The sequence below is a fragment of the Colletotrichum costaricense genome, assembly GCF_030867565.1.
Source record: "Colletotrichum costaricense strain IMI 309622 chromosome Unknown Scaffold_12.1, whole genome shotgun sequence".
Taxonomy (NCBI): domain Eukaryota; kingdom Fungi; phylum Ascomycota; class Sordariomycetes; order Glomerellales; family Glomerellaceae; genus Colletotrichum; species Colletotrichum costaricense.
Genome location: NW_026848241.1, coordinates 1,246,760 through 1,261,645, shown reverse-complemented (window position 1 = coordinate 1,261,645; position 14,886 = coordinate 1,246,760). Strand labels below are relative to the sequence as shown.

Sequence of the window (14,886 nt, the reverse complement as noted above, 5' to 3'; positions counted from 1 at the left end):
TGTCAATTACAAAATTTGGTTCGCATTAACTTTACCAAAATCCTCTAGTGCAAGTAATGCGTCGCCCAAGTTACAAGTCTCAAGTTTATCTTTTGTATCTCACTCTCGTGTGGATTCTATTGTTTTGGAGAAGTCTCGATTAAGCTTGCATGCTAGTCTGAAAACGATGCAATATGCTCGTTAATTGAGCCGAGGTTAAGCATAGCACAGCTCAGTCGTTCTTAGAAGGACCTGACCAAGACGGAACACCAAGAAACATATGGTCTAGACATAGATTCCTAATCGAAATAGAATGATTGCTACAATATGTCACAGTTGGATGCCAAAACCTTTGGTCATCTGCAAACAAGGAGAAGCCTATCATCACAACGCGGTGCCGCTAGGACGAAGGCTATGACCTCACCCACGTTGTATCAACTACCTTATCAAACGTACTTAGCAAACATTAGCCATAGAGGCAGCATGACTTTGATTAATCGAAATATTAGATGTGAGCATTCATTGACTAACATCGGCGCGGAACACGATATGCGTGATGTCCGACATCGGGTCCCTACACTAACACCAAGGACCTGTTGATAGGGCGCATGCGGCCAAAAGCTGATGTGACTATCGCCGCGGGGTAAAACACGTCTCTATCTCTCTTCAACCCCGCCAGCAGCCAAAGGCTTGGCCCATAAAGAAGTATCACATTTAGTCTTTTGATAAGAGCAGCTGACGCACAAGATGATCGGCCAGCGCGGCTTCTCGGGATGACCCCTCAGACGCCGCGCACCGGGTGGGGGAGTTAGTCGCTGTAGGTGGAGTCAAGACACCCGAATCAAATGGGGAAAGTCATACCTGAGCGTCAATGGAAAGCCACGCCTGATACCTAAGAACACCGAATGCGCAACATCGCGATGATGGACTACTTATTGAGGATGCCATCAACGAACTGTGAGCACATCATCATAGACAATTTGCATGACATTAATCACCTTGAGCTTTCTCAACTACAATTACTAAACTTTTGATCAATTACTTCCTCCTCCAAACCTCTTTAATCACATAACATGGACGTCCCCGGCTTTGCTCTAGTTACAGGTGCAGCCTCTGGCATTGGTAGAGCATGTGCTCGCGGTTTCGCCCAAGAAGGCTCCGCGGGTATCGCATTACTAGATCTTAACGCAGACGCGCTCAAGACAGTCAAAGAGGAAATCGAAGCCGAGTTCGGAAAAGACCGCAAGATTGAGTTGCTCACCTACCCCATCAACATCGCCAACGAGGAGGAAGTCATCAAGGTCGTCAATGAAGCAGCAGCCAAGTTTGGCAGGCTGGACTATGTTGTCAACGCCGCCGGCATCGCCATCAAGCACAAGGGCGGCGCCGCGTTCGCCAAGACGGAAGACTGGCAGCGGGTTCTCGACGTGAACATCAACGGAACGTTTTACGTGCTGAGGGCGGCAGCGCAGATCATGCTGAAGCAAGAGCCGATTTTGTCAACAATTGACGGCAGACCTTTGCAAAAGGGGTCCATTGTCAACTTTGGCTCTATCCAGGGTGTTGTGGGCATCACACTCTCTACGGCATACACGACGACGAAGCACGCCGTCATCGGGTTGACGCGCACTGCATCCGAGGATTATGCCAACCAGGGCTTGCGCATCAATGCCATCTGCCCTGGGTACACAGAGACACCAATGACGACCAAGAACCCCGAGGTGTTGAAGGCGATGGAGGAGAGAGTCTCGACCGCGGTGCCGATGCAACGGATGGGAAGTCCAAAGGAGATTGCCGATGGTGTTTTGTACTTGGCTGGCGGCAGGAGTTCGTTTGTGACTGGGTCTGCGTTGATGGTTGATGGAGGTTATACTTCGAGATAGTCTGCTCCCATCGGCTTTGAAATGAAACTCCAACGTTTGGGATGAAGCTGAAAGTGGATTCAACAAACTGACTGAACTTTGCTGAATGTGACCTGAGCATAGGTAATGTACACGTAAACATACTTACTTACCCTAGGTATGGGACTTCTCAGCAAGGTGGGCATGGTTTCTAGACGCGAAGTTGCAATTTCAAAAAAGTAAGTGTCGCATGCACTAGAAAATCAAAGAATATCCAATGCCTAGGGAATGCAATCTTTGAAATTTGAAAGTAATGACATCCTTGCCTAGCGTTGACTCACTACTGCACCTCGTGGGAGCCTTCTGGCGTTAGGATATCCTAAACCCGCCCCGACTCCGAATAACAGCCCCGTGAGTTATGCAGACACGTCGGAGGCAGGCCGTTCCGGAAAAGCGGGTCTAATTCACATCTATGAATCTGCTGGTCCATGACTCGTTGAGTCGCACCGGTCAGTCTGGCCTTATTCATGCATCAAAACAGCCTACCTGCTGTAATCACTTTAGGATGAGCGCCATCTCGACAGCACATTCCAAAGTTCTCTCTTCCACGAGATCACTCCGATGCGATGCGGACCGGAGAAGTAAACAATAAGATATAGACGCAAGAAAAAAAAGGATTGCGACAGCCGAATGCATACACAGACGGTGTTCATGTTCAATGTTCCAGAACTATGGTAACCGGGCTGTCCCCGCAAACCGCAGCGGGTTTGGCATACGTAGCATCCGCGGGGAAAACTCTAAAAAGAAATGTCCATCAATTTCAATGACAAGTCTGACAGAGTGAATTACTCAGATGAACTTCCTCCCATCAACACCAGACTGTCACATCATTATAATTTCATGTTGTGCTTTGGTGGTCTGTGGTGTTAGAGTTAAGAACAATAGACGACACTTGGATGAAGATTACCAACGCCAAGCTACCTTGCCACCTGGATGCATGTAACCGTGTATCTCTCGTAAATCTCAAGGTCCCAATCTGATCTATTTCAGGGTCCTTCCGAAACACGAAGGAGGCAATAAAACATCAGGCTCCCATCACCACCTCAACGGAATGAGTATGAGAAGTTCAGGGGTGGTTACATGTTTTTACGAGGGAGATTGACAACCTGAAGAGTCTTTCGGGGGCCGAATTTGCATAACTTTATGAACACACGGCGGGAAGCTATGCTGCCGGACCACACCTCTACACGCTAGAGGACGGAGTTAAGCCTAGTCGGAGCCGGGCTGTCCCACCAGCACCGGCAAAGACTCAAAGAAGGGCGCACCAACACAGCATCTCTGTCGTCACCACGATTTCAAAGCACCTTACCTACAGTGCCACGCACATACCGTGGTTTTATTCACTGATCCAGTGCACTGGGCTGGAGCTATCCAGAGTAGAAACATGGCGACCCGGGTGTTCGTCTCGGCTACTACGGGATCGTGAGCACTAGATCTAGAAGATGTGCACCGTGTATGCGTATGCAATGCAGACAAAAGATCGATCCGACAGGCGAAGCCACCCGGAGCGGCGCGTGTAGTGGGCATGGTAAAACGGGATTCAGCACCATTCGGTCCCCATTCCCGCCCGTAAGCCGTTTTATTTCGGACCCTGTGATCCTGTATATTTCGTCATTCCCGCTGCTGTTGGATGTGTGTGTTTTTCTTCCTCCCCGGTCACTCTACAAATACAATTCGTTCCCGGCTTATTTCCCCCCTTGTCCCCCTCGCCGTTTGCTCTTGGCACCTGTTCCATTGGCATATCCGTCCTCCGCTCTCACTTGGCTCACCTTCCCTTGCTCCTCTTCTCTCGACTCTTCCTTCTGGCGTGTACCCACAAGTTTCTTGGACGCGTCTATCACCATTTCGACCTCGCGATGGCGCAAGAAAAGGCAGCCAACGATATTGGCGAGCCTCCCGTCCACACGAAAATACCATACTGGCGCATAGTCACCGATCAAGCAGGGATAACACAGGAAGTAGCCGACTATCGATATCCTGGGTCCGGCACAGAAGCAGATCCGTTCTTAGTGCAATGGATTCCCAACGATCCCAGGAACCCAATGCTCTTCAGCAAAGCGACAAAATGGTTCATCACATTCATGGTGTCGTTGACCACATTAGCAGTAGCGCTGCTCTCATCAGCCTACACGGGCGGCATACGCCAAATCATCATTGAGTTCGGCATCTCCCAAGAAGTCGCAACTTTGGGCGTCTCCCTATTCGTGCTTGGATTCGCTATTGGACCGTTACTCTGGGCACCCCTCAGTGAACTCTTTGGACGTCAGTCGCTCTTCTTCGGCACCTATGCCATCCTCACGGCATTCAACGCCGGTTGCGCCGGCGCCAACTCGGCCACGACCCTCATCGTCCTCCGCTTCTTCGCCGGTGCCTTTGGCTCATCTCCACTCGCCAACTCGGGCGGTGTCATCGCCGACATGTTCCCGGCCGCCGACAGAGGCTTGGCGATGGCGTTGTTTGCTGCCGCGCCGTTCCTCGGACCTGTTTTGGGACCTATCATCGGTGGATTCCTCGGTGCCGCGGCGGGCTGGCGATGGGTCATGGGTTTCTTGGCTGCGTTTTCTGGGACCCTTTGGCTTCTGGGTGCGGCCCTCGTCCCCGAGACCTATGCGCCGTATCTCCTTCGTCAGCGAGCTGCGAAGCTTTCCAAAATGACTGGCAAGGTTTACGTCAGCAAGATTGAACACGAGCAGGGCAAGATCAGCCTGGCAGAGTCGTTCAAGACGGCCCTATCGAGGCCCTGGATTCTGCTGTTCCGTGAGCCCATTGTGTTGCTCCTGTCGCTTTACATGGCCATCATTTACGGAACTCTCTACATGCTGTTTGCGGCCTTCCCTATTGTCTATCAGCAAGAACGAGGATGGTCACAGGGAATTGGAGGACTTGCCTTCCTTGGCATCATGGTCGGCATGGTTTTCGCCATCATTTACACACTACCCGAGAACGGTCGGTACAAGCGAGTACAAGAGAGAAATGGCGGATTTGCTCCTCCGGAAACCCGTCTCCCATCAGCCATGGTCGGAGGTGTGGCGATTCCCATCGGTCTATTTTGGTTTGCTTGGACCAACAATGCCGACATCCACTGGATGGTCAGCATCGCCGCCGGTGTACCGTTCGGATTCGGAATGGTTTTGCTGTTCTTGAGCGTCATGAACTACCTCATCGACGCTTACACCATCTTCGCGGCGAGTGTACTCGCCGCCAACTCCGTTATCCGCAGTTGCTTCGGCGCTGCGTTCCCTCTGTTCACGACCTATATGTATAAAGATCTTGGCACGAACTGGGCGTCTTCGATTCCCGCGTTCCTAGCTCTCGCTTGCGTTCCGTTCCCGTTCTTGTTCTACAAGTATGGTCCCGCAATCCGAGCACGCTGCAAGTTTGCCGCACAATCAGAGGCTTTCATGGCGCGGTTGCGGGAAGAGGATACGTCGTCTTCAGACAAGGAGCCGGAAGTTAGCGGTGGACAAGAAACTGTGGCGAGCGATACTGTCGACTCGGATGCGTCATCTTCTGACGATCGCTCATCCATGCGCCGCCAGAGCACGCATCACACCCGACGGACGATGAGCCTGGCCTCGACACGCCGGAAGTCCTACGATGGAAACCCTTACGATATTGACAGAGTCAACACGAGAGAGTCTTTTGCTACGAAGCACAAGTAATGGAGCGGCCTGGTGTGTGTCTGAGCTATGGATCAGTTGTCGAAGAACTGTTAAGGAATGATACCCGTTGAAGTATGAAGAGGCGATTCTGCCTCCTGTACTATGTATGCATACAGCTATTGTCGTCGATTACTCCAGCTCAAGAGCTAGGTGGAAGTTGGGACATCGATCTCCAGCCATATTAGAGTTTGCACTTGTTGCTCCCCCGAATAGCCTAATAACCATTTTAAAACTATCTTCAACCTTGAGTCCGTGGGTGCGGATCCTTCGCAGCATCAAAGACCCCAGACGTGACCCCCAACTTCCCCTCAATCCGGCAGATGCGGGGCATCCCGATGGCCGCAGTGGACATGGCGGCTTTCACGGCATCCGAGTGGTCAATTGGAGGCGTGGCATGTCATCTGCCTTTTGTCGTGGCACCGTTTCGACCTGCGCTTTTCATCCATCGTCTCATGGCAACAGGAGCAACTCCGCAGCCGGAGATCATCTTTTGCTGGGTCATGAGTAGTTCTGCTCTGCACGCTACATGTACAAGAAGAAGCTGCATCCGATGAATGGAAAGCTACCCCTCACCATCCTGTCTCTGTACTTGTACACCACGGCACTGCTCAAGATTTTTTAAACACCCCGATCACCATATTATTGTCCTGTAAGCCGTGACTTGTTTGCAAGAATAAGAGCATCATGGGCCTCAAAGAGCAGGATGGGAAGCTTGTCTACACCTACGACGCGGAGAAAGTCTGGGTCGAGCCATGGGGGCTAGATTCCTTTCGAGTGCGGGCTACCAAGGCTCGTGAGATGCCTACCGAAGACTGGGCGTTGCTCAAGCCCGAGAAAGCAAATGCCAAAATCATCATTGACGACAAGGCCGGAACAATCACCAATGGCAAGATCAAGGCTTCCATAACCAGTGGCGGTAAGCTCATGATGTGGAACTCAAAGGGCGAGCTGCTGCTCGAGGAATACTCGCGCCACCGACGGGATGTCCTGGACCCCAAGTGCAGCGCCCTCGACGTCGAGGCACGCGAGTTCCTGGCCATCGTCAACAGCAATGACTACCATCTCACTGCGAGATTCGAAAGTGTTGACGCAGAGGAAAAGATCTACGGCATGGGACAGTACCAACAACCATTCCTGGATCTCAAGGGCCACGATCTCGAGCTCGCGCACAGGAACTCCCAGGCCAGCGTCCCGTTCGCGGTATCCTCGCTGGGTTACGGCCTTTTGTGGAATAACCCGTCAGTCGGAAGAGCGATTCTGGGCCGTAACATCATGAGCTTCGAGGCCAAGTCAACCCGGGCCCTCGACTACTGGATCGTCGCCGGCGATTCCCCGGCCGAAATCGTCGAAGCTTACGCTGATGCCACGGGCAAGGTTCCGATGATGCCAGAGTACGGTCTTGGGTTTTGGCAATGTAAGCTGCGATACCAGACGCAGGAAGAACTCTTGGAAGTTGCACGCGAGTACAGGAAACGCGAGTTGCCCATTGACCTCATTGTCATTGACTTTTTCCACTGGCCGCTGCAGGGAGAGTGGAAATTCGACCCTACGTACTGGCCCGACCCGGATGCTATGATCAAAGAGTTGCAAGAGCTCAAGATCGAATTGATGGTTTCCATCTGGCCCACTGTTGACCACAAGTCTGAGAATTGGGATGAGATGGTCGAGAAGGGGTACCTCATTCAGTCTGATAGAGGCATCCGGATTGCCATGAACTTCCAGGGCGATACGACGCATTTTGACGCCACCAATCCCGGAGCAAGAGACTACGTATGGAAGAAGGCCAAGAAAAACTACTATGACAAGGGCATCCGTGTCTTCTGGCTGGATGAGGCCGAACCCGAATACACGGTGTACGATTTCGACACGTACCGGTACCACCTGGGATCCAACGTCTCGATCGGCAACATTTACCCCGTCGAGTACGCAAAGGCCTTCTACGAGGGAATGGAGGCCGAGGGGCAAAAGAACATTGTGAACCTCATCCGATGTGCATGGGCTGGAAGTCAGAAGTATGGTGCTTTAGTGTGGAGTGGTGACATTGCCTCATCCTGGGGAAGCCTGCGCAACCAGGTCGCAGCTGGCTTACACATGGGCCTATCCGGTCTTCCATGGTGGACGACTGATATTGGTGGCTTCCACGGCGGAGACCCGCGGGACGAAAAATTCCGCGAGCTGTTCGTCCGATGGTTCCAATGGGGTGCTTTCTGTCCGGTTTTCCGCCTCCATGGATGCCGAGAGCCTGAGCAGCCCCAGCATGGCACGACGGGGGGCGCTGAATGCCATAGCGGCGCGCCAAATGAAGTTTGGTCTTATGGACCTGAGGTCTATGAGATTTGCAAGAAGTACATGTTCCTCCGAGAGGAGTTGCGTGATTACACCCGTTCTCTGATGAAGGAGGCGCACGAAAAGGGTACGCCTGTCATGCGGACGCTGTTCTACGAGTTTCCGAAGGATCAAGAGACTTGGAAGATCGGTCAGCAGTACATGTTTGGCAGCAAGTACTTGGTGTGCCCGGTGCTGGAGGCGGAGAAGAGGAACATCAAGGTCTATCTCCCCCAGTTGGAGGCAGGAGGCAAGTGGAAGCCACTCCTCGAAGGGAAAACGGACACATATGAGGGCGGAAAGTGGATCGAGATTGATGCTCCTCTAGAATGGATGCCAGTGTTCAAGAGGGAGTAGGCCATCGGCGACGAACGATGTCCGTTGATACAACCATCAATAAACTCTACATGTTGCTTGCTAATTCTTCAACCAATGCTGGTAGTGATCGCTCAAAGCTTCCATGACGCCTTGATAAGGTCAGCCGCCTTCTCTCCGATTCCATACGCAGGCATCTGGGTATGACCGCCATTGAGAACGGGCATAATGCTGCAGTCAGCAACTCGAAGGCCTTTGACACCCATCACTGTGAGTGTCGGATCGACAACCGCATTGCGGTCAGATGCGTTGCCCATGGCACAGGTCCCCGCAGCATGGTAACCTAAGGAACAGACCAACGGTCAGCAAGTTGTGGGTGATTGGAATCAGGAAAACTTACAAGTTGTTGCGTTGTCCCGAACATAGGGTATCCAATCCTCGCGAGTGGTGTGCTTGTGATGTACCAAATCGCTGGGCCAAGAACCCTTGACAATATCCTTAGTCCCTGCGCCTTCCATGATAATTTCGTTACCGAAGCGGCACGCCTCAGCCAGAACCTCTACATCCAATGGATCAGAGAGGTAATTCGTGTCCACGACTGGGACAGACTTGGCACCGGTGTCGCGAAGCGTAACTGTACCGCGGGACCGAGGCCGGAAGAGCTCCGCAATCATGCTGAAGGCGTACTTGCCGTCAGTCGGGAACTGATCATACTGCTTCGGACCTCCGTAGCACTCAGTGGTGAAGAACTCAATGTTTGGCTGCTTGGGCGTAAGGCCCATTGGGTCGCGGCCGGGTTGCCTTGGGGCGTTATTCCAAAGCTCTGAGTCAGTGAGGCGCTCGTCCAGACGGGCGTAGGCGAATGCTCCGAAGGGGAATGTAGACAAGAAGCCTGCTTGTTGGTCCTTCCAGAGGGCGTACGTCTTTGCAAAGTTGTCGCCGTGGTAGACGTGGTGGTCGTTGGTCAGACCAGCTTTTTCGGTTTCGTAGAACATGAAGACAATCTTGAGACAGGCTAGGTTAGCAGTAACCCTCGGTATGCAGGCTATGAGGCACTTACAAGATGGTCCATGAGATTTTTGCCGACACCGGGCAAGTCAACCAGTGTCGGAATACCAAAACTGTCGAGCTCGGCCTTGGCCCCAACACCAGATCGGTTGAGGATGTTGGGGCTGCAGTACGCGCCGCCACTTACAATGACTTCCTTGCGGGCCTTGATGTCGACGACAGAGCCATCGGCCTTGACCACCCTGACACCTGTTGCCCTGAGCCCGCCATCTACCTCCTCGATGATAACCTTTTCAACATGGGTCTCAACAAGTAGATGAAGGTTATCCTTCTTGTTTTCCTTTGTGACGAAGTCTGCCGCAGTGGTTCGCAAGCCCTTGTGGACTGTTCTGGGTGCATGTCCACATCCATGAGGATTTTCTCCGTGTGAGAACATGTCGTGGTCTAGCGGCAGTCCTTTGGATACCATGGAGTCCATTATGAGGTTTGAAATAGGAGCGAGGTCATGTGGTTCGATGTTGAGGTGGCCATTAGTGCCATGATCTTTGGAGGCTTCGAACCAAGGTTTTCCGTGAAAGTTCTCTGCCTGATATTCACAAGAGATTAGCGACTTGCAAAGAGACACGGAATTGGAAGCTCAAGAGAGAACAGTGTGGCCAAGAGCAGAAAGCCTCCAGGGTACGGGATTATTACTGACCTTTCGAATGTATTTGAAAACCTCGTCACCCGTCCAGCCTTCGACTCCCCAGTCATCATAGTCCTGCTTGGCACCGCGAATGCATAGAGTACCGTTGCAACCAGAGCAGCCGCCAAGGAACTTTCCACGGCTTAGTTTGACCTGGCGATTGTTGACTGAAGGTTTCTTCTCGCTGATGACGTTCCAATCGGTATCCTTATCGAACAGTTGTGACCAACTATGGTCAAAGTCAGACAATTAGCTCACAATCAACTGTACTAGTAGAAATAATTGCCTACCCTCCTGTCATGTGAACATTCTCAAGATTCTCATTGTGTTCACCAGCCTCGATGACTAGAACATTCACACCAGAATTCTCAGCAAGGCGGCTCGCAACGACGCAGCCGGAGGTACCGCCGCTTGAGGACTTGATGTCAGCCGCCAGCTTAGGTATAGAAAGACATGCTTCATGACGATTAACTTACCCGCATACGATGAAGTCGTAAATAATCTCCTGTGGTAAAGATCCCATGTTGATGAAGGCTACGCTGTAAGTCTGAGCTCGTGGGGAAAAGCGTCTGATGGTATGAGAGAAATGGAAGGCAAGTCACAGGATGGTCCATGGAGCTTGGGCTGGTGCTCTTGTATTCGGACACTGACTGACAATTCCGACAACAATTCCGGGGTTTCTTCCTCGACCACCACACACCCCTCACACACGCCTCGAGCTACGTCTGAAGTCTTCGTGCGGGGAACGCACCTAACATCAGTAGTACAGCTTATAGTAGGCAGCGCCGCTGCCAAGTGCCATTCTAAAGCCGAAGAAGGAAACGCGACCGTCCAAAAAGGAGGCATTCTATAGCGGTATGCAGGGTCCGGTATTAGGATCCATGCATCTACATCACTTCGAGTTTCCAAAGGCCCATATTGAGCCTGTCGGTGGCGGAGTTGTATCCGCAGCTCAACATTTGATAAGAGAAAGGAGAGTAAATGATTTTTTTGTGGATATCCATGAGTACACGCATACGCATACGCTCTTACTTGATCCCATGCTAGTGTAGAGTCTTTTTGGTGGCAATGATACCGTTTTCAGGAGGAAGTCCTACTGGGATTCTGGACTTGTGCCAGTTACAGCACTACCGTGTGCTACATAAGGCACCGACGAGTACCGAATGAAGATCACTCTCTTACGTACAACCAATGAGGACCTGGCAGAGCACTTGAGGCTGGACTGGTTGGAAAATTGGAAACAGCATCTTGAAGGTCTTGGGTTCCATGGGAGCCCTGATACCCGGGCCTGATTTGGACCGTTGGAGAGAATTTGGACCCTGCAAACCTGACGATCTTGCTCGGCGTTGGTGCAGCGGTTCATCGCCTCCAAGTGTCTCCACCCCAGCGACACAGTAAGGGTGCGGCACAGCAGCTGGGCGTGCTGCCATCAAAGTTGCATCCGACTCTTCAGCGGTGCAGGGCGCAGCCGGTGAGCCTTGGTCAAAGATCAGCGTCAATCAGCCGACTCTTGATCATCAGGAGGAACGTTTGGCTATGGAGAGCTCGAACTGTTGGAAAAGAAATTTTGCATCCCCAAATTCGGTTCTGCTGTAATCGGAACTGGGTGACCGGACGGAAAGCTACTAGCTGAGGCTTTGAGTTCTGGGGAGCATGACAAGCGTTGGCTCTAGTTGGAGCTTAGGTTCCCCCGCCAAATCCTGGGGCCCCCGTGGGAAAATCACAGTGGGACAAACCTGAGGACGTCGGGAGATGGGGCCGGACGGGAGAGGCGCTACTCAGGTTTTCATTCCTGACTGCAAGCTCCATTTGGCCGAGAAACGTGTGGATCAAATCACGAAATGCCAATGTTCATCGGCCCGGTTGATAGGGATGCACAAGGAGTTTACGCCGAGAGTAGGCCCAACGACGTTATCAAAGAAAGTGGCCTACCAGACATTCAGAAGCTATCTTATGTTCCAGTATTAAATGGTCGTATCGTCCCATTCTGTTAACTCTCTGCGACGTTAATGCGCGTTTCTAAGACATTGAGGCTACTAAGCACTTAGTGTGAGGGGGATATCCATGGCGCACATGCAAGGTTGATCGGCTTGCAAGCCTACCCCTCTTTCTTGGGGGCTTGCTTGGCAGCGTTCACCTCGTAAGATGATTTGTTTCCGCTGATCCAGAGGAATTGATGTTCCATGTAATTCCGGTTCGAGCTTGCAGTTCCGAGTACCACACTGTCATGGGACTTATTCATGGGCATGTGGACAGGATCCAGTATCATTGGGCCGAAACGGGTGCCAACACTCAAGTAGCCAGACCGGATAGGGAAAAAAAGGGGAGATGTTCAGTGAATGCTTTTCTCTTTCGGGCTATTCCGCAGCGGCAAACCCAGGACAGCTTTCGGACTTGACACCGAATGAGACTTGAGCCTCATAGAAAGTAAAGAGTAGGCATCAGGGTTGGCCAGAAATTAGGATATCAACACGGCTCCTCTGAGCAAATGTCATGAGACTGTCTCTAGAAGGTTGATCATAAAATTATCTCGCGCATTCTCGGCACAGGAAGGCTTGGAATCCAAATTCAACGGTTGCCAAGAAACAGCCTTGTATCCTGGGATCCTCAAGGTACTCTGAGATGCTGCTCTACAACCTAGCGTACCAGTTTTGCTAGGATTCGTTGACCAGGGCTTGTTCGAGAATCGCGAGCTCTTTCAAATTGCCGATCCCCATCATCGCGTTAAGCTGGTTAGGGTGTGTTCAGGAGGCCGTTTGAACTTTCATCGGGACTAGACAAGGACCCAAATCCTCAATCCGACGTTGCGAGAAATTTTGTGCTCTCTGGTGATACAGATGCCAATCATACGCTAAGATGAGAGGATTCAGGCCTCGCCTACACACAGGGGATATGCCGTACGTAACTGGAGATACGAAATCAAGCCAGGAGACGCGGCTTTTAATCCGAGAAGTCCCGTAAACCAGCAATGGTCTTGGACAGATCCGACAGAGTCAAATTGACCAGGTCCTATTCGTGATTTCAGTCGGCTTGATCAAAAGTCTCTTCACTTGCTCGTCCAGGTTTGCCCTTCTTTCAGTTACTAAAGTATACAGGAATATGGCAACCCCTTTTCAAACAGAGGCATGGACGGAGTATGGGCTTGGTGTCTTGGTTATTCTTCTTCGCATCTTTGCTAGATGGAAAATTGTGGGTTTTAATTGGCAAGGCGACGATTATTTTGCCATATTATGCCTGGTCTTCTGGACTGTAAGTACGCCGCATACCCGAACCTGCTATTGACAGTCCGGACTTCAGGCTGTAGTCTACCTTCTGCGGCTGACTTTTACATACAAGTTGGAGCTTTGCATGTTGGAGCTTATAGGTTGGCATTCCTCAATGCTCCTCGAGCCATCGTCGACGTATCTTCCACACTGACACTTGAACTCTGACAGGCCAGAATGGAACCAACATCGGAATCACAAATGATATCGGCGCAACGTTGACATCGGAGGAGATAGCCAAATTTGAGTTTGGTTCCAAGTGCCTGCTGGCAGGCTGGAACTTTTATGTAACCCTCATTTGGTGTCTCAAAGCTTGCATTTTGTTTTTCTTCAGTCGCATCACGTTCGTGTTTCCCCCCGTCCTCGAAAAGCGAAATTGGTCTCATCTCTGACGACATGATATAGGCTTGCTACAAGACAGCAGAAGATTGTCAAATGGACAGCCGTAGCGACAGGATTAGCCTATGTTGGTGTCATAGCTGTCATTTGGGGGCACTGTACACCTGTTCAAAGGAACTGGCAGGTGGTCCCTTATCCAGGAGGTACGTTATTCCTAAGACAGAGGAGAACTATCAAGTTACTGATAATGAATCAGACGAGTGTACTTTGGCCGTTGCGAACTACTTGAGTCTTGTGGTACTCAATATTTCGTAAGTCTAACAATCGACGATTCGATACCTATGACTGACGAAGCCTTTACAACAGAACAGACTTCCTCATTGTATCAATACCACTACCACTCTTGTGGGCCGTCAAGCTCAGTATCAAACGAAAGCTTGCTATTGGACTCCTGCTCTGCTCGGGCATCTTCGTCATGATCGCCGCTTTGCTTCGCTGCATCCTGTCGCTCAAGGACATTGAAGGTATCAATGTCAGCACCATCTGGGCAATAAGAGAGACTGTATGTGCTTCCCAAAGTTTATGACTGGAAGGAAACATTGGTACAAGTTACAGGACTAACAAGGTTTACATTATTTAGTTTGTTGGAATCATCGCCGTGAACGCAGCCTGCATCAGACCACTGTTTTCCTCCTCACATTGGTTGAGGTCTACTAAGGGCAGCAGTGGAGCCAACCAGAAGTACCCCGGCTCAGGTGACAGATACGGCCATCAGTTAGTCACAATAGGAGGTGGAGGGCAAAGTGTCGATCGATCTGGATTGCCTTCAAAGAGACGGTACAACAAATACAACATGACGGAGCTGGACAACAACTCAAGCGAAGAGCAGATTGTCAAATCGTCCGACTCAGCCAGCTGGCCTCAAAATGGAGGTCGCGACGGCAGTTTAAACAGCAAATCTAGTGGGCAGCACGGGCATGGTGGTATTGTTGTGACAACTACGTATGAGGTGAAGCCCGAAAACAAGGTCTGATGTTTGCACCGACGGTCGTGAGTGTGCTGGACAATGAATGTCAGGATGGCAAGGTTGGGGTAGAAAAGCCCGATTCTATGTACCTTTACTCATGTTGCTGTATATTGAGTTCTTGAGAATACATGACCTGGTGAACATGACATTTCGATCCACTGGAAGCAACTTTTCAGTTCATTTGATCACTGTGAGACTATGGTCTATTGTGGATCACTCCCCTATTGATTATGACACAAGCCAGGTAGTCAGGCATACATGCTAAATGATATCAGCATCAGGCTTCCTACCTTGATGTATTTTGTTAGTCGTACTACCTTATGTAAGTTTATTTCCTCTGAATGTCATTATTGCAATGTAATAGCCCAAAAGGTAAGCCTGC

At 51.0% G+C, this 14,886-nt stretch overlaps 5 protein-coding genes across 5 annotated transcripts; 4 read left to right on the top strand and 1 right to left on the bottom strand.

Annotated features, from left to right (window-relative positions):
* Positions 1 to 1,052: 1,052 nt before the first annotated feature.
* On the top strand, positions 1,053 to 1,862 carry CCOS01_11381 (uncharacterized protein; the record flags this gene model as incomplete). Its single annotated transcript, XM_060459534.1, has 1 exon — positions 1,053 to 1,862. The coding sequence occupies one exon, from the start codon at positions 1,053 to 1,055 to the stop codon at positions 1,860 to 1,862; it is 810 nt and encodes a 269-aa protein (XP_060310266.1).
* Positions 1,863 to 3,736: 1,874 nt separating this feature from the next.
* CCOS01_11380 (major facilitator superfamily transporter) lies at positions 3,737 to 5,542 on the top strand (the record flags this gene model as incomplete). Its single annotated transcript, XM_060459533.1, has 1 exon — positions 3,737 to 5,542. The coding sequence occupies one exon, from the start codon at positions 3,737 to 3,739 to the stop codon at positions 5,540 to 5,542; it is 1,806 nt and encodes a 601-aa protein (XP_060310265.1).
* Positions 5,543 to 6,226: 684 nt separating this feature from the next.
* On the top strand, positions 6,227 to 8,224 carry CCOS01_11379 (glycosyl hydrolase family 31; the record flags this gene model as incomplete). The annotated part of the gene is made up of 1 exon (XM_060459532.1): positions 6,227 to 8,224. The coding sequence occupies one exon, from the start codon at positions 6,227 to 6,229 to the stop codon at positions 8,222 to 8,224; it is 1,998 nt and encodes a 665-aa protein (XP_060310264.1).
* Positions 8,225 to 8,316: 92 nt separating this feature from the next.
* CCOS01_11378 (GMC oxidoreductase) lies at positions 8,317 to 10,398 on the bottom strand (the record flags this gene model as incomplete). Its single annotated transcript, XM_060459531.1, has 6 exons — positions 8,317 to 8,525; positions 8,583 to 9,186; positions 9,243 to 9,776; positions 9,888 to 10,104; positions 10,166 to 10,285; positions 10,352 to 10,398. 6 exons carry the CDS (start codon positions 10,396 to 10,398, stop codon positions 8,317 to 8,319), a joined length of 1,731 nt encoding a protein of 576 aa, XP_060310263.1.
* Positions 10,399 to 12,974: 2,576 nt separating this feature from the next.
* On the top strand, positions 12,975 to 14,510 carry CCOS01_11377 (uncharacterized protein; the record flags this gene model as incomplete). Its single annotated transcript, XM_060459530.1, has 6 exons — positions 12,975 to 13,128; positions 13,310 to 13,481; positions 13,544 to 13,680; positions 13,734 to 13,788; positions 13,844 to 14,039; positions 14,118 to 14,510. The coding sequence occupies 6 exons, from the start codon at positions 12,975 to 12,977 to the stop codon at positions 14,508 to 14,510; spliced, it is 1,107 nt and encodes a 368-aa protein (XP_060310262.1).
* Positions 14,511 to 14,886: the final 376 nt, after the last annotated feature.